This window comes from Erpetoichthys calabaricus, chromosome 4, assembly GCF_900747795.2.
Source record: "Erpetoichthys calabaricus chromosome 4, fErpCal1.3, whole genome shotgun sequence".
NCBI classification, from domain to species: domain Eukaryota; kingdom Metazoa; phylum Chordata; class Cladistia; order Polypteriformes; family Polypteridae; genus Erpetoichthys; species Erpetoichthys calabaricus.
The window spans coordinates 149,318,485-149,345,203 of NC_041397.2; the positions used below are offsets into that span (position 1 = coordinate 149,318,485).

General features: G+C 39.4%; 1 protein-coding gene across 1 annotated transcript in view; it reads right to left on the reverse strand.

Annotated features, from left to right (window-relative positions):
* Positions 1-671: 671 nt before the first annotated feature.
* The window catches only part of gbe1b (glucan (1,4-alpha-), branching enzyme 1b), a 1,026,151-nt gene continuing 1,000,103 nt past the window's right edge, over positions 672-26,719 (reverse strand). Inside the window, exon 16 of the mRNA XM_051926986.1 lies at positions 672-1,665. Coding sequence (XP_051782946.1) covers positions 1,609-1,665 — 57 coding nt within the window. The 3' untranslated portion in view covers positions 672-1,608. The remainder of the gene's footprint in view (positions 1,666-26,719) is intronic.

Genomic DNA, 26,719 nt, shown 5'->3' on the forward strand with positions numbered 1-26,719 from the left:
CTAAGGGTATATAACCTAAAGGTCTGCAAGCAGTAGTAAGTCAATGCTAACTCAACCATTACAGTAACTTAAAATCAATTCAAAACTTGCAATAAAAGTAATCTTTTAACATTATTAATTAATTGGAGTCAGATTAAGGGATCAACACGGTTATTCTGTTGCCGTGTAAGAGGAGTGACAACTGTAGCTTATAAAGCTGGTGAAATTAACAAAATAATAACTATCAATGAATAATTAATAAATGCATAAATTAATAGTCAGATAAAAATGCCTATAGCATCATACCTGTTGAAAAAACTTGAGTTAAGAAGGGCCTAATAGTAATAAGGATTAAGGGTACTTTAACTATCAGCATTCAAAGCAGTGATTGTTATGTAGCACTTGGGAACTTACATGTAGGTAGTTATGAGGTAAAGAGGCTTTGCTGGAGTTATCAGGACTCAGAAAATAAGGGAACTGAAGTTGGGTATTGATAGCTTATGGTGTCACATTTTCTTCTTTAATTTTCTTGGGTGACCCAGGGTTAGTTTTTTCTAATAGACTTGGTTGATTTACTCAATTTTTATTTGCTTGGAAGGTGTAGGCTGAAATTTGTTGGTTTTCAAGCATATGTAGGTACAGTTTCCAGATCTTCTGCCAGGAAAAAATAAATGAATGCAAAAGGAACACACTTTACATTTTTAATGCTTGCTATTTATTTGCACATAAAAGTAAACAGCATTTCTCCAAATGTCTTGTTGAAAAGGATAAGGAGATTTAAATTAAAACAAGAACAAAACACAAGCATGCAAGTAAATGCAGGGTGAATACTGTTAATTCTTTTGAAAAACAGTATTTTGCATGTAAAACAAAGTAGAAATATTTGAATCAATCATGTAGTAAATGTGTCCAAATCACTTCAATGAAATGCATCATTTATGATTAAAATTGTCAAAGTACTATATGCAGTACCTGCAGTATATTTATATGTCCTTTACAATTATTTAATTTGACAACTAGTGTAGAGATTTTTTTTTTAATTTTAACCATAAAACAATCAGTGCAAGTAAATATAATGAAATGTACATAATTAGTAGCCTACTTATACTACCAACAATGACCTTTTAAGTAAGTACAGTGTAATTTATTTTCCACAACAGATCACCCAAGGTACCTTAATAGTTATTCTATGTGTGTGTTTTCATGTTGATCAGTAATTCTATAATAAGTGATTACATACAAAATTAAACAAGAACAAACAATCGTCCCTTTCAATGCATAATTTGGATATTGTCAATGCTATTTTTTTCTTCTCTTGCCTTACTGAAATTATATAGAAAATGAGCTAAAGGTGATTTATTGGACTTCTTTCTATAACATATTTAATTTATACTGTATTTTTATTCTTTCATATTAACCATTTCAGCTGCAAGCATCTTAAAAAATTCACTCGCCAGAAAAAAATGCAAATAGAAATAATCCTTTTACTTAGTGAGGAAATGACTCATGGAATACACAACTAAGAAAAGAGGATATTCATGAATTTAGACTGAACTTCCATCAGAATTTACATAATATTTAAAATTAAACACAATGCTTTTCTTTAGTGAAGTTCCTGTGATCCACTCATCAATTAAAATGATCCATATTCACAAAGGCCACAGCAGTTCTGCATGGAATGTAAACCTAAGGGAAAGAAACATATTTACTTAGACATGAAGCATCACAAAAGAAATAGTTATACCAGCAAGTGCACATTCAAACATATGTATCCAACTGTCTATATGAACAGATTTTTAGACCATAATAATAAATACTACAAAGGACAGCAGTACCATGTAATATGCAATTCAAATTTGAATGTATTACTCTTACTGGTGTAAATGGTACATTCCACCAAACATTAAATACACTTTTATGTTGCAGTTGATTCAGTAAATATTTAATACATAAAAAATATGCAATATATTTATATGGTTGGTGACAGATACTGATGAGTATTTAATATTCAGACTCTGAAAATCCATATAATTCCCTTTACCAAACTGCTGTGTTGTTTTGTTTTTCTGCATAATTCTTTTTCCCAGCATTTTAAAACAGGGTCTTTACTAACACACAGTTACAAGAGATGGAATAGACATTTTTAAGGGCCATCCTGACAGGTGTAATACATTGTGTTGTTTAGCAAATCGAAGCTGAGCACATCGTTTATAATTACTGTCTTTTCTATCCCTTGTATTACTCTGAACAAAAAGGCAATTAAATTGATAGTTGGTAACTGCTATGCTATGCTCTTTTCTTGTACTTTAAAATAATCTATTAAATTATACTGGAGGAGCAATTTTACAAACCTTTACAGCTACTGTAAATTAACTTTCAAGGGATCATGGCCGTGGGCATACTGTGTATGGGGTCCTTGAAATGTAACTTTTTGTAAATTGATATATTCAATATATTGTAGATACTATAATGTAAAATAAACATTACTACAGAAGTGGATACTATCAAAAAAATACACACACATCAGTGCACTGTATATAATTTAGATTAAAAAATGTTATTTAAAAAAGAGCATTTTCATTACATTTTCCTAATTGTCTCGCAACCATAGACTAAAACAAGGAGCACCAGGACTCTAAAGATTTGGACCTCCCTTCTTTATGCACATATATCGGGAGCACCACACGCCCCTTTCCAGCAACCTCATGACCTCTATGCTGTCCAGGTCCATCTACTGACTTCATAGGATGAGTCACCATAGACATAAATGTCGCTGCCGAGGTAAGTAAACCTCTCGACAAGGTCAACACTCGCTCCGCAGACAGACACAATGCTGATGGCTGTACCCAGGAGGTCGTTAAAGGCCTGGATTTTGGTTTTTATTCAGGACATATGCAAGCCCAGACACAGACTTCTTGCTCAGTCTCTCGACAGCCCTGATCAGAGTGTCCATTGACTCCACAAAGATCACAACATTGTCTCCAGTGGACCCCCTGACCCTGCCCAATACCTAGTCCATGCAACCATTGAAGAGATTAGGAGCAAAAACATACCCATGACGAACATCAGTATCAACTGGGGAAAAACACAGTGACCTGAGATGAAGAATGGACTCCTTTGGTACTGTGTCTCTTCAGAGAATCCTTGGGTGTCACTGGTTTAACTTTGTGTCAACAAGTAGTTGCTCACAGATTTCCAAATGAGGCACATTATCTGCATTATGAGAGAGCGTCACTTATGGCACTATGGTCATGTGGTGCGATTCCCAGAGGGTGATCCGGCTTGCAGGTCTGTCACTGTCGAGGACCCGAGTGGCTGGACCAGGGCAAAGGGATGCCCATGTAACACCTGGGTGTGGCAGATAGATGGCCATTTCCAAAGGTGAGGCAGATAGATGGCCGTTTCCGAAGGGTGGGACTGGACTGCGTGTTTTCCTTGGGGGTTGCCAACCGGGATCCCGAATTGTTTCATTGTGTGGTGGATGCGACAACAGGCTGTACCTGTGCATGCTCACCAATGTCACCTGACTTGACCTTTCTAATTGTTGTTTAAAGGCAAGAGTAACAGTGAATTGGCTACTGATTCATAGTACATAATTTTAACTACTCCATTGTCTGCCTATTACAGTTTTAAGGTGATATTTCACCAAGAGATAGCTGTAAAAATATGTCAGTTAATGACAAACATTGTAGTTCTATAACTAAAAATTCTCGCAGTTACATTTCTTAATAGGAGAAAATATACACAATCGTCTTCCATTCACAAAAAAGTAAACTTAAAGTTAAAAATTTAACTTCTGTCAACATTGAAATATAATTTTATAACCTTTAATTTGATTCCATATGACAAAAAATGGCGGTGGTTATGATCACGAGAACTAAGCAAGACAGGAGGTACTGTAGCTTATGTAAAAGAATCCTAACTACAGAGCCAGGAGCTCAATAACTGGTGGATGAAATTTGCAGCTGAAGTTCTCACATCACCATGACTTTTTTTCACGTAACACACAATCATCCACGGGATATAATAGAAAGCTAAGAGACAAATCCTGTGCACGCCTGCTATTGTGTATCACAGTATCTCAATTTCAACAGTCTTGCCACCTAGCCCTTTTTTGCTAGTGGTGAAGTTTGAACACCTAAGCAAGATCTACTAGATTACATTACATATGTTTATGAACACAAGGTGTAAATGAACCTTTACATGCAGAGCAAGGTGCTATATAAACACATTGTTTAGTAAACAGGAAAGTTATTGTTAACATTTTGACACTATTGTCACTTGTACAGAGTACAGTGTAATTCTTTCATGTGCTAATCAACAGCATGGGAAAGGCACTATAAAAATAAAATGCATTATTATTATTATTTTTAACATGCAACACATCGCCACTCTCCAGCACTAAAATCAGGGGCTATTACTCTTTTACCATGAAACATGTCTGACTTAGATGAAATAACAATCTTAGTTTAAAATTATATCCTATGTAATAACAGAATAATGTACAGTTAAAAATCTAAAGAAAAATAGTAAATAAAATGCAAATAAGCATAATAAAAATAAATACAAATTGCATATTGTAATAATATTTAAAAAATAAAGAAGTGCACTGAATAGAAATAAAGAAAAAAACATTGTAAATGTGTTACTGTAACTTTCACAATCTCTGTTTTGTGAGCTTTGGCTACAACAAATGCAGCCACTAATTCCACTAGGTCCAAAAACCTTTAAACATTGTGCTCTATTGAAATTACAGCTTGGACTGAAAGCCTCATCTGGAAAGTGGTAGATCTCAAGCAAGATTTTGAACAGCTTTAAAGATGAAAAACTTCTCTCACCAGTGGCAAGAGTGATAGGAAAGGTGAGTCTTCCTGAATGACTACATTTTGAGTTATTAGAACCCCGTCTCCTTGTTACCCACTCTCCCTGGGCTGAATTGGTACTGCTGATTTTGGCCGCACACTGATTACACTGAGGCCTGGAGAGACAAATCAGAAATGGCTGAACTAACAAATCAAATCTATCCAATTTTTGCTTCAAGACACTTAATTGACCTTCATGATTTATGAAAATGTCTCTAATTATATTTACTTACAAAATAATGTTCACAACAAGCAAGTAGCTGCTAGAGTGGATGGCATGCACTCAGGGCCGGATTTTCCTATAGGCTAACTAGGCTTCAGCCTAGGGCCTCAAGATCAAGAGGGGCCTACATTCAAATTGTTAGCAAAATTTTATTATCTCTCATGTAATTTACAAACTTAAAAATGGAAGGTGAAAGGGCCTCATAAGTGGAATAGCCTAGGGCCTCTTTATATATAAATCCGGCCTTGCATGCACTCCTTCAAAATTATTATCACTGTAGAGACACTCTGCTATTTTGTATAAATCCATTAAGATCATATAGTGTATAACCTATTGCATGCCATCCACTCTCCTTCCATTTGTTAAATGGTCTTAAGTCATTGAGGACCAGGACTGCTACATTTCATTATACTGAAGCACTCATTCATAAGGTGCGAGATGGATTAATAAATGCTCTTAACTTCAGGATGATAACACAAATCTGAAGATTACTTGTAAATGTGTCTTTCTTAAATTGTCTGTTTGGAAGCTCTTGGAGAGTGACAATTGTCATCCTTAATATGTATATTTGAATAGAGGTTTTATTTATGTGACCTTCACCATGTCAAATATTATGTAAATAAACGTATGGTAGCATAATTATTAATACCATTCTCTTGTATCTATAAGTTTAAATAACATAATTCTTTATATTTTACTGTTTCTTTCGTTAGGGTGATATGGTGGTACTGTGGGTAGTGATAACATCGCATGGGTTCAGTGTGCAGGGTTCATATCTCACACCAGGTCATTGTTCTTATGCAAAAAAGCTGTTGAGTCCACATCTGTGTGTGATTTCCTCTGGATACTCCAATTTGAATCCCAAGTCCCTAAAGATGTACATATAGATTAATTAATGATTTCATATTGGCCCTTCTGTGACAGACTGTTGGCCCTGCCTAGTGTTGTCCAACTTGGTGCTCTGTGCTGCCTGGGTAGGCTCCAGCAACTGCAGCTCTGTATTACGTATGTTTGTGCATCATTTTCATAAGTGTAAAAATGCATAATGTCAAAAATAAAAGCATAGTAAATTACTGCAAGTATTAGGTTTTCAATAATGGAAGCTGTTGAGTTTTATTGGCATATTAATAACAGTACATATATTGACAGATTTTGCTCTGAAAGCAGCACCAAACACTGCATTTTCATTGGCCTAGAATGAAGGTCACACACTAGAGTGGGAAAATGCAGCAGAAGGTGTCTATACTAATTCTTACACAGGCAGCCTTTCTGTAATGCTATAAATGTGGCTGTTCCTCAAAGTAAAAAAGAAAAAGAAACAACTGGATTAAAGGGATGAGACTAGAAAGCCCACTGAAGAAAAATCTGTCTACAGCTCAGATGGAGTTGACATTGTTTAACACAGTGAAGCTTGTGCTAAGGCATTTTCTCCCTTTTGTAGTCTATTGATTAGACTGATAATGAGAAACAGCGAAACTGTTTGAAGTGCAAGTCGGAGAGGCTTAAGGTCTTATGCCCTTGGTCCCAGAATACCAAAGAGACTGTCTTGTTTATAATAAGTTTGTTTTGCTTTTGTGTTCATTATAATCCATATTTTTCAATGTGCCTTATTTTGTACGGTAAAGTACCTGTAGAAATGAGTTATTATGTAAGTAGTCTAAGTAACATAATGGCAATGGAAAAAAAGAAAACAAAAACATGCATTAAAAACACCATTCATCCAAATATCAAAAACTCTAATGTTAGACATTACATTATGCTGGGATTCTATGAACACTCTGGAGTAAATGCTGTTTAGATAACGCAATTTGTTTGCTTTAAAACCTTTTCATTCAAGTAGTAGGTTACTCTGGGCAATTACAAAATCATTAGACTTTTCTTTAACATTACCTTTAGCTACTGGCATGATACTGATGCCATCAAGGGTGAAACATAACAGAAGAATATTTGAAGGGAATGCATCGTTTACTTTTTTGTGTATTTTATTAACCCATTATTGTTCTTAATGTATTTCACCTACTTCTTGACTACCTCATACATTACAATAGTTCATGACCCTCTTTAGATTATTGTTTGTATTTTTTTTATTCCAAAACTCAGCTGGAGAAGAATATTGCAAAGTTCATTTTTAAAAGTTTCTGCTATATGTGTTTCCTATATTGCTGGTGTTATATGTCATATATTGTATGGGTTACAGAGCAATTTCTTTTGAACCCTTTGAGATCTGTTAATTTTTAATTTTTCTAAAGTTGTTCTGCTTTTTAGGTAGTGTTCTTTTAGATCCACCTCAGCTCTCCTCAATCATTGACTCATCAATACAATTGCTGCCTTTTTAAATCTGTGTGAAATGAAGTGTTACAGCGTTGCTTCTTGCAGTTTACCTCAGCCATAGTATTATGAAATTTACTATGTTATGATCATGGGCCCCTAACTGTTCAATAATCTTTAATATACATTCTGGATTCTATTTTGATTTGATAAAATATTAATTCAACTGGGTTTCTTTCCTAATTGATGGTTTACAATACTGCAAGATTGCTATGAAAATGAATCCTTCACTTATTTCTTTTTGCACGCTATAATAAGTGCAATTAAAGTTTTTTTCAGTGGCATGTGATGTAAAAAGCAGGTATTCATGCTGAGGTAAGACACAGTTTTTCCAAAGATGGTTTATCTTTTAATCAAACATTTCCAGTTGGCAATCTTCCCCTTTCTCTTCTTGATATAAGCCAATTACCTTTTTTTTATTCTTTGGTTGTTTCATTTGCTGTTGTCCAACATGCATGCAATCATCTGTGTGTTCACTAAAGCAAGAGTAGACCTTCTAGAGCCTAAAGAGTTTAGTGATCTATAATACAAAAAACTAAATACTTGTGAATTATTTGATTTTTCTGAAAAAGATCAGTATTTTGTATTACCAGATAATGTGTTTTCTATTGAGAGAAGTCACTCAGTGTATTTATCAGCACTTAACAGGTTCAGCTTATTTCTTTTACCCAATCCAGATCAATCTAAAATGTACGCAGAGTGTGTATTTCTGAGAAAGGTCCAGAGAAGAATATTATAAAATACAGCTAATATTTGAAGAAGAGGTGGATAAACTACAGCCCTCAGGCTGCATGTATCCCATGGCACTGATGCCAGCAGCCCACAGGCTTTTTATGGAAATATCTAATATTCCAGCCCTCATTGGGTGTTCTTAACAGGATAATGCTACAGCTGGTTGTTGTAAGCATAATAAGTTGCAATGCTTAGTCATCTAAAAAATAATTAAATAAACCAAGCTTTTACAGTATGAACAGGCAGAGTCTACAGCACAGCCACATAGAAGGTTAAGTGTGTATGTCTCTAGCTGCTTGCTTGTCTTTACCTTGTTTGTACTTTAAAAGAGTACAGGTTTGCACATGGAGATTGATTTGGTTGACAGTGGCATCCTTGAAGGTGGAACTTTTTGGTGTGACTCCGGGACTATTGCTCTCTAGAGTGATTTGTGCACAATTACAAATGTGAAAGAAGGTTAGAGAAATGTTTTCCAGTAGCAGATTGACCAAATTGGATTATTCCTATACTTAAACTTGTGTGTTTGGTGAAACAATGAGTAAAGTGCACATACTAACAGTGGCATCCTGACTGTACCTTAACAAAATGTGTACGTTTTTCAGACAATTCATCACTGAGTCAACAGGAAGACAGTTAAGGGCTTTCCAGGTGAGTTTGTGCCAATTTTGGAATGGCTCTGAAAATTGATCTTTTTTTCCACTCTTCAAACTTTACAATAATCTTAATATATTGCAACAAGTAAAACCTGTTAATTTTAATTTCTACTAAATTTACATTTATTGATTATTTATTCATTACTATTCTTACCTAACTCAAATTTGTTTTTCTTTTCTTGTAACTATTTCTTTTGACATCTTGTAAAGCACTTTGAGCTACATTCTGTGTATGAAAAGGTAGTATATAAATAAAGTTGTTTTTGTTATTTTCTCAGTTTAAAGGATCAGTCATCAGACAGAAGTAAGGACTGTATGAGATATGTAGCTACGGTTGTCATATTTTGTTGTGAATTTCAATCTCACTTTCAGGATGCGCAAGACAGACTTTGCAATTTTGTCATCTATTTTCGCTCTTAATGTGGACAATGCTCTGAAGTCTTGCAGTTGATTCCAGGGGGGTATTTTCCGTACATCGCTTAAATCATCTGAGATCAGATGCCTCATCTTGGATGAGTTAATGCCGGTGAAACTCATCCGGGATAAGTTGGTTTTTCAAACGTAGCGGTGTAGTAGATTAGTCTAGCTGGATCTAATCATCCGAGATGAATGTGCGCGCCCGCGCTGATTGAAAAGCCCATATATATTGAGTCTAGAAAACATGATCAGCAAGTCTTTGATAGGCTGTAACAAAATGACGAAAGAACGGGCACATTTTTTTTTCCACACAAGAGGAGCAGGACCTTTTATTCGAAGGACATGAAGAATTTCAAGATTTAAAATGCACAAGGGGTAACACTGCAATAGCAGCCAAAACCAGAAAAGACCACTGGCAAAAAGTGGCAGACAAATTAAACGCTAAGTAGTGTGCATTGTACTTACTGAATGCAGCGTTTCATTTCCTATGTGTCAGATTAATTATTATTTAATATGTCATAATTCCAGATCAAACGTGAGCACAAGGAGAACATGGGAACAGGTTAAAGTGAAGTACAAGAATATACTTCAAACTGGTAAATATTGGTATATAACTATTTAAAGAATTGCTGACATAAAGAATCGTATATAATGTAAAGAACATTAATTTTAAAGCTAATAAGAAGGCAGACAAGCAAAAAACAGGTGGAGGTCCACGCAGGCCAGACCTAACCCATGCAGAAGAGTTGGCTCTCCAGCAAAATGCCCATCGCCCTGATACTGAGGGCATTCCAGGGGGAAGATCCTCCTCAGAACCAGTGGCAGGATGCAGTGGTCACTTCATTTCAGGTAAAGGATGGTCATTGCATATATTTGTCCTCAATGTTTGCCATAGGTATGTTCCATATAGCCCTCAATTGCAGGGAATGTCATATCCCTAGAACTTGTGTCTGACCTACAAGATATTGACGAAGGTCAAATACTTGATGAAGACACACTGTGTCTGATTATTCATCAGGAGGAGAGGTACATTTTCCAAATAATGTTTGATCAAACTCCACTGTGATCAGTCCCATGTGCCCCAATCACATTTGGAAATCCTGGGTAATGAGAATGTTAGGCTGATTGTGAGATTCTTTATGGAACCGTGGGTGTTTTTGCCTGTGTATTACCTACCTGCAATGGCATGAAATGCCTCTTTTATTGTCTGCACACACAGGTGTCCAGGAAACACTATGAAAACCCGAAGGAAATATTTCAGAGCCAAACAGACTTTACGAAATGCCTGGCAAACTGCACTTTTAGATAAATGTTCTGCATCACCTACAGTATATAAAAAAGTGCCACTTGCAAAAAACCTCAAAGCAATGCATACTGTCTGTGTGGTTGTGAGAGCCCGACTTCGCTGAGTTTGACTTCGAATATAAGGTGCTAATAAATCTTTGAGGTACAATATTCCCCCCTGGCTAAAGCGGTATCTTTTGAAAAGAATTTCCTCCAGGAACAATAAAGGATCTTGCCGATCATGCAAAACCCTCTCTATATGAAATTCTCTTCTTATAATTTGCGCACCGATATCAATTGGTCGCTCATTCATGAACGGCAAAGCCATGACTGATCGAATTCCATGCACGGACACTGATTAAGTGTGTGAGCTAATCCTTGTTTACGCAGAACAAACCTGCTCCGAGCAGGTTTGAGGATTAGGATGTGTTGCTATGACAACACATTCAGCAAGAGTTTCAAAAAACCGACAGATCCAGGATCATGCCAAATCGTCAACAATTACATCTGGCTAAACGAGTAATCCACATACAAAAATACCCCCCAGGTCAACAGAGAATGTAAACATAAGTTTATCCAAAGTTTCTTTGCCTTATTTCTACATACTGCACATTGTTCAGGATTTGCTTCAAAGGCATTGCATGGCATCATTATTTGGTAGCACATATGGTTATAAGTAGGTTTTTCAACAAATGAAAATTACTAAAAGCATATATGAAAGGCAAGTGCACTAACATATATACCTTTGATATGAACTAAATGTTGTGACAAGCAGCATTTCAGCTGATATTAACAGTGTCCAAAAACACACATTTTTATGTTCAGTTCATGACTAGAATAGCAAAATTACTGTGCTTTAAACAATTATTGTGTTTGAAAAATGCTTTTAATAAAAAGATTTATAATTAAACAATTTCTTGGACAAAGTATTTTTAAAGTTAATCTAGGATATGTGTTAATGACAAACATTAAGTGGGATCATGGGTACACAAAATTTTTATAAAGCTCACTGCATTAGTCATTATTTGCCAATCAGCCCACTACCAAAAATGTTTTGTCCAGCTCTGCTTTAAGAGTATAGAAAATTGTGCAGAATTGCCTTCCTTCCTACGATTTCACTTATTGCTATTTGAAGAATATCTTTTCAGACATTATGAAATATAGCCTACCGATATTGTCAAGTCAGTTTTATAGTTTTATTTCTTTATACATTTTCATCCTTTTAAGTCATACTATAGACCATAGTGTGCATGTGCGTGTGTGTATATATATATATATATATATATATATATATATTGTGATGGATTGCCGGCTTCATATTCCGGCCCTCACCCCCAGGCCGCCAGGAGGAGCTCTCCCGACAGCATGGACGTGCCCCGAATTCCAGCAGGGCCTCATGGACTATGTAGTTTTTATACACAGCCCTGCTGGATACCTTGGGGACCACTGGGAGTCGCTGTCGGGAGGCCAGTGGACTCATATGTGCCCTATAACCTGGAAGTACATCCTGGTCACGTGAACAGGAGAGATGACGTACTTCCAGGTTGAAGTAAAGGACTTCTACCCTGACCCGGAAGGAATAAGGACTTGTGGGTAATGGAACAGGAACACCTCCGGGTCAGGGAGTATAAAGGACTCTGGGAAAGCCCAGTACACTGAGCTGAGCTGGGAGGTAGGGTGGCGAAGTGTTTGGGAGTGGAGGATTGTGATTGAGTATTGGTTTTGTAGTTATATGAGTAGTGTGGAGTGGAGGGTGCTTTGTGCACATAATTATTGTAAAATAAAGAAGTCTTGTGCTTTTACCTGGTGTTTGGAGTGGTACCTGAGGGTTCAAGAGGTGGATCGATACCTCTACTGCTACAATATATATATATATATATATATATATATATATATATATATATATATATATATATATATATATAAAAAGTGGAGATCCACCCAGACACAGACAGGCAGACACTGATGGTTCAAAACACCACACACGTTTATTATACATAAATGCCTTCCTTCACTGCCTCCACCCGATTCCAGCTTACAAATGGAGGGAGGTGGCCCCTTTCCAATCCATCTGGACGTGCTCCAGGTGCCTCTTGACGAGCTTCTGGCGGCACTTTCTAGTGTGGTGGAAGTGCCGCATAAGCACCTGGAAGCACTCCGGGTGTCCTGGGTCCCTATAGGGTTGAGCTTCCAAGCTCTGTTCCCATGGTCCCCATAATACAGGGCGGCTGCCCTCTCGTGGTCCGGAGGAGGCGTAGTCCCTCTTCTGGTCCTTCTAGGCATCGCGGCTGGGTACTGCCCCTAGCCACTCACCACAATATATATCTATTTGTATATTACTCTGAACAGCTTCCATCCATCCATCCACAACCTTATATTTCAGTGTGAAAAGAAGTTTACTCATCTGTAAAGAAGTTTCCTGCAGTCTAGATGAAGTTCAAATATGTTGTATTTAGTAGTTTCCAGAAATATAAAGGAGATATTGAACATTAGCACAAATCTAAACTTTCTTTGTATGGTAAAGTTCTACAGCCTCCTTCCCTGGTCTAGTCTTCCACTATTTTGATTCCGTCATAGTGTTAAAGAATATCTAACTAGAGCTATCTATAGGAAGACATGTGCCTGGTAAGAACCTTTCACTTTCCCAGGTGTCATAGGACTGAAATAACATCTCTTTGGGGTCTGTTCACACAGTATATTAAAGACAACATGTAGCTGAGTTAAAATGACAAAGTTTATAAGCTGTTGCAAAGCATGACACCCTTTTTATTTTGTTTTAGATGACCAAAGTGTATAAGCCAAAGAGTTGCATATATTGTTTTGTAATTAAAGATTGGTCATTTAATTTACTAAAGTCAGCTGCTTCAACAGGCAATACCTATATGAACTCATGCACTGAAGAATAAAGTAGGAATTGTACATTTTGCTAGGATCCCAGTGGGACACAAGGCCATTTAGAGAGTAAACTCAGCAGTGAATCCAGCTGCAGTACCCCAACAAGCATTCAACAATGAACACTAAATGGAATGGCTAAACTACAAATCTGTACTTCATCTGATAACAAAGTGTATATCAGAGATGAACTAACATGTCTTCAGATATCCCTTTAATCTAAAAGGTACATAAACAGACATTTACTTTATGTTGTGGGTTCTGGCTGACATAGTAGCGTACCTATAAGCAGACAATGAATCAGCAAGTGGAAGGGACTTTGATCCAATTATCATAGGCTACTACCTCCTTTAAAATAGGTGCACACATCTCTTTTGTCTTCTTAGGAACAGGAAGCCACATACTCTATAGGGAAGAAAAAGTCTACAAACTTTCTTTGAACCCAGAAGCTACTCTTCATAGAGACCTTTAAGATCAACCCTTCCAAGTGAAGCTCTGCAATAGTGACTGCCCATTCTGAGAAGACTAAGATGTAGCATTATTTCAAAAAGGGAACTTCACTGCCTAAGCTTTTGTGCCAGAAAAAGTCAAGATTTGTCCAATGAAGTTACAGAAGACACAATAATGGGCCCAAACAGTGGGCAATGGAGTATGACATTACACCATGGAAAAAGAACCTCGTGGCAAAGACAAAAGGTGAATATCACCAGAAGGAAACCTCTTCCCTCAAACCCAAAGCAACAACATGTAACTCCACACAGCATTAGACATTATCCTTAAAGGCTTGATATTGTAAAATTGTTTATCTGTGCTAAACAATAAATAAAAGTAAACAGCCAGATTAAGACCTCCTTTCTCATGCCTGACTGAAGCTCATATGACTACTATTAGATACAGTCGTATGAAAAAGTTTGGGAACCCCTCTTAATTCTTTGAAAGCTCAGCCAATGATAAACAAAAATACAAAGTAGCAACTTCCTTTTAATATATGACATTCCTTATTGAAACAGTAGTATTTCACCAGTGACATTAAGTTTATTGGATTAACAGAAAATATGCATCATAACAAAATTAGACAGGTGCATAAATTTGGGCACCCCAACAGAGATATTACATCAATACTTAGTTGAGCCTCCTTTTGCAAATATAACAGCCTCTAGATGCCTCCTATAGTCTTTGATGAGTGTCTGGATTCTGGATGGAGGTATTTTTGACCATTCTTGCATTTAAAATCTCTCCAGTTCAGTTAAATTTGATGGCTGCCGAGCATGGACGGCCTGCTTCAAATCATCACATAGAATTTCGATGATATTCAAGTCAGGGGACTGTGACGGCCATTCCAGAACATTGTACTTCTCCCTCTGCATGAATGCCTTTGTAGATTTTGAACTGTGTTTTGGGTCATTGTCTTGTTGGAATATGCAACCCCTGCGTAACTTCAACTTTATGACTGATGCTTGAATATTATCCTGAAAAATTTGTTCATATTGGGTTGAATTCATCCAACCCTCAACTTTAACAAGGGCCCCAGTCCCTGAACTAGCCACACAGCCCCACAGCATGATGGAACCTCCACCAAATTTGGCAGTAGGTACCAGGTGTTTTTCTTGGAATGCGCTGTTCTTCTTCTGCCATGCAAAAAGCTTTTTGTTATAACCAAATAATTTTTGTCTCATCAGTCCAAAGCACTTTGTTCCAAAATGAATCTCCATCCATCCATCCATTCTCTTCCGCTTATCCGAGGTCAGGTCGCGGGGGTAGCAGCTTGAGCAGAGATACCCAGACTTCCCTCTCCCCGGCAACTTCTTCTAGCTCTTCCGGGGGAATCCCAAGGCGTTCCCAGGCCAGCCGAGAGACATAGTCCCTCCAGTGTGTCCTGGGTCTTCCCCGGGGCCTCCTCCCGGTTAGACGTGCCCGGAACACCTCACCAGGGAGACGTCCAGGAGGCATCCTGATGAGATGCCCGAGCCACCTCATCTGATTCCTCTCGATGCGGAGGAGCAGCGGTTCTACTCTGAGCTCCTCCCAGATGACTAAGCTTCTCACCCTATCTTTAAGGAAAAGCCTAGGCACCCTACGGAGGAAACTCATTTCAGCCGCTTGTATTCGCAATCTCGTTCTTTCGGTCACTACCCATAGCTCATGACCATAGGTGAGGGTAGGAACGTAAATCGACTGGTCAATTGAGAGCTTTGCCTTGCGGCTCAGCTTCTTTTTCACCACAACAGACCGATGCAGAGCCCGCATTACTGCGGATGCCACACCGATCCGCCTGTCGATCTCACGCTCCATTTTTCCCTCACTCGTAAACAAGATCCCGAGATACTTGAACTCCTCCACTTGGAGCAGGGTCTCGCTACCAACCCTGAGAGGGCACTCCACCCTTTTCCGGCTGAGGACCATGATCTCGGATTTGGACGTGCTAATTCCCATCCCAGCCGCTTCACACTCGGATGCGAACTGATCCAGAGAGAGCTGAAGATCACGGCCTGATGAAGCAAACAGGACAACATCATCTGCAAAAAGCAGTGACCCAATCCTGAGCCCACCAAACCGGACCCCCTCAATGCCCTGGCAGCGCCTAGAAATTCTGCCCATAAAACTTATGAACAGAATTGGTGACAAAGGGCAGCCCTGGTGGAGTCCAACTCTCACTGGAAACGGGTTCAAATTACTGCCGGCAATGCGGACCAAGCTCTGGCACCGATTGTACAGGGACCGAACAGCCCTTATCAGGGGTCCGGTACCCCGCACAGGATTCCCTGAGGGACACGGTCGAAGGCCTTTTCCAAGTCCGCAAAACACATGTAGACTGGTTGGGCAAACTCCCATGCACCCTCCAGGACTCTGCTAAGGGTGTAGAGCTGGTCCACTGTTCCGTGACCAGGACGAAAACCACACTGTTCCTCCTGAATCCGAGGCTCGACTATCCAACGGACCCTCCTCTCCAGGACCCCCGAATAGACTTTTCCAGGGAGGCTGAGGAGTGTGATCCCTCTGTAGTTGGAACACACCCTCTGGTCCCCCTTCTTAACTCTTTTAGGGCGGATGTCAACTTTTGTCGACAGGAGGGGTTGAAGGCGAATGTCGACAAAAGTCGACATCCAGGGATAGGGGGCGACAATCAGCTGTTAATGGCGACAAATCTCACTGTCACGTCACAGGCATTCCCTCTGTGCTTGGAGGAATGCTAGACTCGTTGACTCGGCAACTAAACCTTGCGTGTGCGTGAGTTGCGAAATGTAAACAATGGCAAGATGGCACCGACATGTGAAAAGGCAGCGAAGCAAGTGCAGAAAAGAAAACACTCGGCAGACGATGTTTTGCGCATTATCGCGGAGTCGGACTCTTGATTTTTCAGAATCGGATTTTATTGGCAGTGATCAGGAGATCGAGCAAGAGAGTGAGAAGCAGGCATCAGCTGATCAGGCACCAGCCGATGCCGCGCCAGCGGATCTGCTGCCAGTTGAGTGCCTTCGCGCAGCCGATGCATCTACGGCAAGGTTCACATGGGATAAATACACAGACATTGATCCGTTGAGAGCCGATCTGGCTACCGGAGTTTACAAGACGGCATGGCTTGCTGTTGGACACGACAGATCACCAGCTGCTGTACTTCAGGCTGCTCTCTCCTGATGCTGCTTTTCAGCTACTGTCAGACGAGACAAACAGGTAGGCAGAGATTTTTTTTGAATCGCGGGCTGCGTTTGCATCGCATTCTCGTTTTTCAAAGTGGAAACCCACAACGAAAGACGAGATGAAGCGCGCTGTGGCATTACAAATAAGAGATGGGACAGAACTGGTGATATGACTTCAGGGAGCATTGCTCCAAACGTGTTTTGTCCCCTGGTGGCTTAGGTACGTGCTGCTGCAAAGTTTTATTCACTTCTGTAATAAACAGAAGCAAATCCCATGGGGTGAGCCAGGCTATAATGCCATACATAAATTTCATAAAGTTTCAGAAGATGAAAAGAGGTGACAATACGGTTTTCATGCAGGCAGAAAACTTGGTGGCAGTGGCATGGCACGATGGCAAATGGGTGACTTGTCTCTCTACAGTACACACTAACAATATATGTGAGAAAATGCAGCAACAGACAATTGAAAAATAGGCACCAAAGCAACACATATTGTAAGGAGTGCAATGTGGCAATGACTGAAATTGGCTGCTTTGAGCGAGATCAGACATTGCTATGTAAAATGTATGTGATATGTATGTGAAATCATAGAGTATGCAGGCTCATACAACATGCAAGACAGTAACATTTGTCAAAAGTAAATATTTTTTGTTGATTTGATATGTTAAACAATTGCTTTGTGTTCTTTTTTAAAAAATGTTAGTTTTTGGAAAAATATTCAGCCCTGGGAGAAAAGAAACAAAAAAAAATTAGCCCTAAAAGAGTTAAAGAAGGGGACCACCACCCCGGTCTGCCAATCCAGAGGCACTGTCCCTGATGTCCATGCAATGTTGCAGAGACGTGTCATCCAAGACAGCCCTACAACATCCAGAGCCTTGAGGAACTCCAGGCGTATCTCATCCACCCCCGGGGCCCTGCCACCAAGGAGTTTTTTGACCACCTCGGTGACCTCAGTCCCAGAGATGGGGGAGTCCACCTCCGAGTCCCCAGACTCTGCTTCCTCATTGGATGGCATGTTAGTGGGATTGAGGAGGTCTTCGAAGTACTCCCCCCCACCGACCCACAACGTCCCGAGTCGAGGTTAGCAGCGCACCATCCCCACCATATATAGTGTTGACACTGCACTACTTCACCCTCCTGAGACGCCGAATGGTGGACCAGAATCTCCTCGAAGCCATCCGAAAGTCGTTCTCCATGGCCTCCCCAAACTCCTCCCACGCCCGAGTTTTTGCCTCAGCAACCACCAAAGCCGCATTCCGCTTGGCCTGCCGGTACCTATCAGCTGCCTCCAGAGTCCCACAGGACAAAAGGGTCCTGTAGGACTCCTTCTTCAGCTTGACGGCATTCCTCACCACCGGTGTCCACCAACGGGTTTGGGGATTGCCGCCACGACAGGCACCGACCACCTTATGGCAACAGCTCCGGTTAGCTGCCTCAACAATAGAGGTATGGAACATGGCCCATTCGGACTCAATGTCCCCCACCTCACTCGGGATGTGGTCGAAGTTCTGCCGGAGGTGGGAGTTGAAGCTACTTCTGACAGGGGGCTCTGCCAGACGTTCCCAGCAGACCCTCACAACACGTTTGGGCCTACCAGGCCTGACTGGCATCCTCCCCCACCATCGAAGCCAACTCACCACCAGGTGGTGATCAGTTGACAGCTCCGCCCCTCTCTTCACCCGAGTGTCCAAGACATGTGGCCGCAAGTCCGACGACACGACCACAAAGTCGATCATTGAACTGAGGCCTAGGGTGTCCTGGTGCCAAGTGCACATATGAACACCTCTATGTTTGAACATGGTGTTCGTTATGGACAATCCATGACGAGCACAGAAGTCCAATAACGAAACACCACTTGGGTTCAGATCAGAATGAATGAATGAAATGAATCTGGCTTGTCTAAATGAGCATTTGCATACAACAAGCGACTCTATTTGTGGCGTGTGTGCGGAAAGAGCTTTCTTTCTCATCACCCTGCCATACACATGTTCTTTGTGCAAATTGCGCTGAATTGTAGAACAATGTACAGATACACCATCTGCAGCAAGATGTTCTTGCAGGTCTTTGGAGGTGATCTGTGGGTTGTCTGTAACCATTCTCACAATCCTGTGCATATGCCTCTCCTTTATTTTTCTTGGCCTTCCAGACCTGGGTTTAACAGCAACTGTGCCTGTGTCCTTCCATTTCCTGATTACATTCCTTACAGTTGAAACTTGACAGTTTAAACCTCTGAGATAGCTTTTTGTTGCCTTTCCCCTAAACCGTGATACTGAACAATCTTTGTTTTCAGATCTTTTGAGAGTTGCTTTGAGGATCCCATGCTGTCACTCTTCAGAGGAGAGTCAAAGGGAAGCACAACTTGCAATTTACCACCTTAAATATCTATCTATCTATCTATCTATCTATCTATCTATCTATCTATCTATCTATCTATCTATCTATCTATCTATCTATCTATCTATCTATCTATCTATCTATCTATCTATCTATCTATCTATCTATCTATCTAAATACCTTTTCTTATGATTGGACACACCTGTCTATGAAGTTCAAGGCTTAACAAGCTAATCCAACCAATTTGGTGTTGCAAGTAATCAGTATCAAGCAGTTACATGCAGTCAAATCAGCAAAGTTACAAGGGTAGCCAAATTTTTGCACAGTTTTTCACATTTGATTTAATTTCATACAACTAAATACTGCTTCATTAAAAATCTTTGTTCGGAAAACACCCCAGTGCTCAGATGTTCCTAGGAAATGAAAGACATACCACTGTTATCTTTTTTGTTGAAAGTAAATTATGCAGGCTGAGAGGGGTTCACAAACTTTTTCATATGACTGTACTCTTTGTAAATTTTACAAAGCTTTACCTAAACTAGAAACAAAAGCCTTCAATTGTAGCATAACGGTTTAGCCCTTACTTACCTAAGGCTGTGGATTAGAGCAGAAAGCGCTGACTGTGAAGTCATGATAAAATTCCAAATGTAAAACTACTTTGTAGAAATCAAGAAAGTCTAGAAAACCTGTAAACAGACTAAAAACAAACAACCTCTTCTGTGTTATGTTTGTCCATCTCACCTGTCTCACGCCCCATCTTTTAAATTGATATAGCTATATATACTGTACGTAAGAAGTTATGTTTCTTCTTAGAAATGTAAATGAAAAATAAAGTAGAAACTCTAAAGTTCTACCAAGTGCTGCAGGTGTGGGAAACATTCCATATTGTTCCATTTCCAAAAAAAGCAGGTGCTTCTTTTCCTAATAGCTACAGACTAGTGGCCTTATTTTTCACATTATGACAACCTTCAAGAGGATGGTCCAGGACAATATGAGTCCTCTTGTATAAAGATCGCTTGGATCCATTGCAGTTTGCCTATTGGGTAAAGACTGGAGTAGAAAAGGCAATTATCCATTTGTTCCTCAAGGCTTATTCCTCTCTGGACAAAGTTGGTGGCACTGTGAAGATTATGTTTTTGATTGCTCCAGTGCCTTTAATACCATCCAGCCATCTCTGTTAATGGGTAAGTTCAGAGGTATGCAGGTTAATGGGCCTATGGCATCCTGGATAATGGACTAAGTGTTGGGCAGACTGCAGTTTGTGAGGTTCAAGGATTGTGTCTCTTATACAGATGTGAGCAACCCTGGAGCACTAAAAGGAACAGGTCATGTCACTTGCAGAAATTCTCAGATGATTCAGAAGTAATGGAATGTACTGATAAGGGGGGGTGAGGCAGAGTATAGGAGTCAGGTGAATAAATTTGTTTCTTGGTGCAAAGAGAATTGCCAACGTAACATCTGCAAGACAAAGAAACTGGTTATTGACGTTTGACGCTCCAAAGAACTTCTAATCCTAGTCACTATGAAGGGTGTGAATGTGGAGGAGAAGTTGGTGCATTGCTACAAATATTTGGGGTTTCACATTAGCAACAAGCTGGACTTGTCTAGTAAGTATATAAGAAAAGCAGAGTAGACTCTTTTTCTTAGGATACTGCATTCCTTTGATGTGGGTAGTGACATTCTTGACATCTTCTACAACTCTGTGATGGCCAGTGGAATTTTTTACAATGTGGTGTGCTGGGCTGGTAACATCTCTTCAAGAGAGTCCTACTAACTCAACATGCTAGTTAAAAAGGCAGTCTTTGTTATGGGATGCATTCTGGACCCCCTGGAGGTAGTAGCTAAGGAGAAAAGGAAAACAAAACTGATGGCCATTATGAAAAATGCTGCACATTCTCTCTCTGACTTAATAGCTTTGAGCATTTTCACCTAATTAAATTATTCAGCAAAATTATCAGGAAACACCAGTGGGGCTCCTTTATATCTACAGAAATACTGTATACCTTTATCATGCCCCAGTGTGACTGCTTTCTTATATTTAGCAAACTGACTAGGTTTTTTTTCTTCCTCTTTCTTCTTTTTTGTAACTATTGTGTGTTTGAGGGAATGTTTGTTTATCTTTCTTGAGCTTTATAAGCCAAATTTTCTCTTGGGACAAAAAACGCTTGTTCTTTCTATTTACATATTTATCTAATTAATTACTGCCAAAAACATCCAATAATTGATTGATTAACATAAATCGATTGTTCTCACATACACCATTCCTATAGCTCTGGTTTAATCTTTTATGGTTCATCTCATATCTTTCTGTTTTCAGCTGAAGGGCTTTTCCTAACTGGCATTGAGGTAGTATAAGTAGATGCAGCCAATATTACTGAAAGCTGTTTCACTTGGACTATTTACGTATGTTGGTTTAGACATCAGTTTTGAAGTTCTCATGCCCATGGTCTTCTTCATTCTATCAAGGAATTGCTTAGTGTCTTTACAAATCTTTGTAAGTTTTATTCTGTATTTAAAACTATACCTTCTTCCTTTCAGCATAATGTGCCTTGGAACTGTGGCCACTATCCACCACACAAGTTCGTTACTTGATTAGAAAAATGTTTTATTACACAATAAAGAATATAGTTTCTGATTCTTTTAAAATTGCTATTAGCACTATCTTTTCTACTATACATAGCTGCCATGATACCTATTTTCTGGAGAAGCACAAGAAAGACACATTAACATGAAATCAGAGTTCACTGTGGCTTTTCAAGATGCAAAAGGAATACTTAAATGATAGATTGAATGAAAAAAGAATGATTTGGTAAGCTGTAAGGTATGTCTCAAAAAAGGCAATGACAAAAGTGCATGTAGCAGAGGATGCTTGAGTCCAGAATCGAGGGTTTGTGTTTGATATCTCCTCTCATCTGCTGGAGAGGCAGGAAGTGTAAATTGCATGAGGTTCAGATCAATCTGGAAAGAAAAATTATTTACCTGAAACAAACACCAATCATAACATCTGTACAAAACTAAAACTCTCTGTACCACTTGTTACAACACCTAAGGGTCTTTGTCAAGAAAAGATAAAAAGTTCTTTTTATGTGAAGTTTCTCCCAGCAAGAAGTGGTTTCTTTTACACCCCTAGCAACGTTTTCATTATCATAGGTGTTTTTATTAAACTGGATAGTTACGCATTCAAATATTGTGAGAGCTGTGTTTGTTCCTAACCGTTGAATATACCGTTGAGTTTTTCCAGCTTTGAACCCAAGGACAGCTTATTCCTTGACTGATATAAATGTACCAGTTTGCGTCTTTTTTCAAAATACTTCTTCAGATCATAACTCTCCTTTGAAAATCAGCCAGCAGAACAGCGGGACATTTTTTCCAGCTCTGAAACTATTCTTTGACTGCATTTTACAGATTATGAAATCCATCTAGCATTTGTAAGAAATGGTTTTGCTTCAGGATCATGTCTTTTGCACATGTTGTAAATGTGCACACCCTCGCTAAAATCAGTTAGTTCCACAGTGATGAAAGCATTTATTCTTTTTTCTGTTTCTCACTGTAAATACTTTATGAAGGTTTTAAGAAGGCTGCTGTGACAATAGCAATACTGAAACTGGAATCACAGAAACAAGATAACTGGGAATTGTGCACTTTAAGTTAGTATCAGCCATTAAAACATGTAAAATGTATTTTACATGGTAAGACAGAAATAATACACATAAAAACATGTTTATATTAACCTCACAAATATAAAGCTATAATTGTTAATGGGGTGGTTAACATTTATTTTGTGTGTGTTGATTGTACATCTGTTTCATATAAATTTCACTTGACATGTCACTTTGATAGGAATTGGAAGCAACACAAAATTCAGGTAATTTGTAAGTGACTTTGAAAATAGCCATGAACAAGTGATTATCATTACACTACAGCTCACATGACAAAACAGCAGAAGGAATAAATATGTATTACTTTCAGCCTTGGATCAGTAACCCTGTATATATGACTATACCCCTCTATTTGGGCTTACCACCTTCTGTTAAGTTTTATATTACAGTTCACCCCCAAACTTTGCAGGGGCTACGTTCCAAGAGCACCCGCGAATTGTGAAAAACTGCGACTTTTGGATGTGGTTAAAAAATGCCTATTTTTATAGTTTCAACCCTAAATACAGTATGCCCCAAAGCACTTTAATTTTGTTGCAAACTCAGCTTAATACATTAATACATTACCTAAAAAATTACCTTAATAGATTACCTAAAAACAGAATGTAAAAGTAAACCTGTCTACTGTACTGTACTGCTATGTCTCCCGCGGTGCTAGAATGTAAAATACCAATGTTACTGCTATACATACTGTAATTCATGCAAGCGCATTTTTTTTGGTATGTGCTGTCATTTTCTTTGTTATACAGTTAGGTCCATAAATATTTGGACAGAGACAACTTTTTTCTAATTTTGGTTCTGTACATTACCACAATGAATTTTAAATGAAACTTACTCAGATGCAGTTGAAGTACAGATTTTCAGCTTTAATTCAGTGAGGTGAACAAAACGATTGCATAAAAATGTGAGGCAAATAAAGCATTCTTTTAACACAATCCCTTCATTTCAGCGGCTCAAAAGTAATTGGACTAATTAAATAACTGGAAATAAAATGTTTATTTCTAATACTTGGTTGAAAACCCTTTGCTGGCAATGACAGCCTGAAGTCTTGAACTCATGGACATCACCAGATGCTGGGTTTCCTCCTTTCTAATGCTCTGCCAGGCCTTTACTGCAGCGGCTTTCAGTTGCTGTTTGTTTGTGGGCCTTTCTGTCAGAAGTTTAGTTTTCAACAATTGAAATGCATGCTCAATTGGGTTAAGATCAGGTGACTGACTTGGCCATTGAAGAATTTTCCACTTCTTTGCTTTAATAAACTCCTGGGTTGGTTTGGCTGTATGTTTTGGGTCATTGTCTATCTGTATCATGAAACGACACCCAATCAATTTGACTGCATTTAACTGGATTTGAGCAGGCAGTATGTCTCTGAACACCTCAGAATTAATTCAGCTGCTGCTGTCCTGTGTCACATCATCAATAAACACTAGTGTCCCAGTGCCACTGGCAGCCATGCACGCCCAAGTCATCACACTGCCTCCACCGTGTTTTAGAGACGATGTGGTATGCTTTGGATAATGAGCTGTTCCACACCCTCTCCATACTTTTTTCTTGCCATCATTCTGGTAGAGGTTGATCTTGGTTTCATCTGTCCAAAGAATGTTTTTCCAGAACTGTGCTGGCTTTTTTAGATGTTCTTCAGCAAAGTCCAATCTAGCCTTTCTATTCTTGAGGCTTATGAGTGGCTTGCACCTTGCAGTGCACCCTCTGTATTTACTTTCATGCAGTGTTCTCTTTATGGTAGACTTGGATATTGATACGCCTACCCCCTGGAGAGTGTTGTTCACTTGGTTGGCTGTTGTGAAGGGGTTTCTCTTCACCATGGAAATGATTCTGCGATCATCCACCACTGTTGTCTTCCGTGGACGTCCAGGCCTTTTTGCATTGCTGAGTTCACCAGTGCTTGCTTTCTTTCTCAAGATGTACCAAACTGTAGATTTTGCCACTCGTAATATTGTAGCAATTTCTCGGATGGGTTTTTTCTGTTTTCGCAGCTTAAGGATGGCTTCTTTCACCTACATGGAGAGCTCCTTTGACCGCATGTTGTCTGTTCACACCAAAATCTTCCACATGCAAGCACCACACCTCAAATCAACTCCAGGCCTTTGATCTGCTTAATTGATAATGACATAATGACGGACTTGCCCACACCTGCCCATGAAATAGCCTTTGAGTCAATTGTCCAATTACTTTTGAGCCCCTGAAATGAAGGGATTGTGTTAAAAAAAATGCTTTAGTTGCCTCACATTTTTATGCAATCATTTTGTTCACCCCACTGAATTAAAGCTGAAAGTCTGCACTTCAACTGCATCTGAGTTGTTTCATTTAAAATTCATTGTGGTAATGTACAGAACCAAAATTAGAAAAAAGTTGTCTCTGCCCAAATATTTATGGACCTAACTGTAAGTAGAGTAAATACATAATAATTTCATTTAATTAAAATACAGTAAAATGTATGGGTACTCACCAATGATGAATGATATTGATGATGATGAAGTAGCTGTGCAGGACGATGCACAGGATTTAAAACTCCTTGGGTGGCGCCTCTTCTTCAAGCGCTTCAGGAGGAGTCATATCTTTGTACAGGTCTTCTTCTGGTGGGGTTTCCTGCTGGCTTTTCTTTATAGGTTTCAGGAACATTGTGATAGGAAGTTACTACATTGTCTCCTGTAGTGAACTGCTGGTACAATTTCCGTGGTTTCTCATGGATGATGTTACCGTCCAAGGGGATGTTCTTCCTGCAGTCGGTGATCCACATTGCCAAGGCAGATTCCATCCTGACGATATTTTTATTCCTTACGGTCTTTACCTTTTTGGCACTATCACAGAAACTTACAGATATGGTACTCCAGATCGCTGCTTCGTTCTTCTTTATGTAGCATACGTTACTTTCATTAATGCCATAGTGGTGCGCTACTGCAGCATAACTTTTTAGTTCCAGGAGCAAATCCAGTAGTTCAACCATCTCCTGGAGTGTTTTAAACTTCTCCTGGCACTTAGGCTCAGTTCCAGAAGCCTTAGAGGGTGCAGAGCGATTCGACGACATCATGTGCATTTAAAAATAATAAAACAATAACAAAATGGAAAACACGAGCTGGAGACGCATCACAAAGCAGCAGTCAATCATCAGCAAGGAGAAATGAATAACGCTCTAGGATTGGTTACTGTCACCATCCCAAACTGCGGTGGTAAACCCACTCACCTGGAGACGCTTCACAAAGCAGCAGTCAGTCATCAGCAAGGAGAAATGAATAACACTCTCAGATTGGCTACTTTCACCATCCCAAACCGCGTTTCCCTCAGTGGTGGTAAACCCACTCACCTGGTGACGCGTCACATGGCAGCAGTCAATCAGCAGCAAGGAGAAATGAATAACACTCTCAGATTGGCTACTTTCACCATCCCAAACCGCGTTTCCCTCAGTGGTGGTAAACCCACTCACCAGGTGACGCGTCACATGGCAGCAGTCAATCAGCAGCAAGGAGAAATGAATAACACTCTCAGATTGGCTACTTTCACCATCCCAAACCGCGTTTCCCTCAGTGGTGGTAAACCCACTCACCAGGTGACGCGTCACATGGCAGCAGTCAATCAGAAGCAAGGAGAAATGAATAACACTCTCGGATTGGCTACTTTCACCATCCCAAACCGCATTTCCCTCAGCGGTTGCTTCCTGTTCTCTCAACAGCACAATATTGCCATGAAAAAAAGCCATAAAAAATTG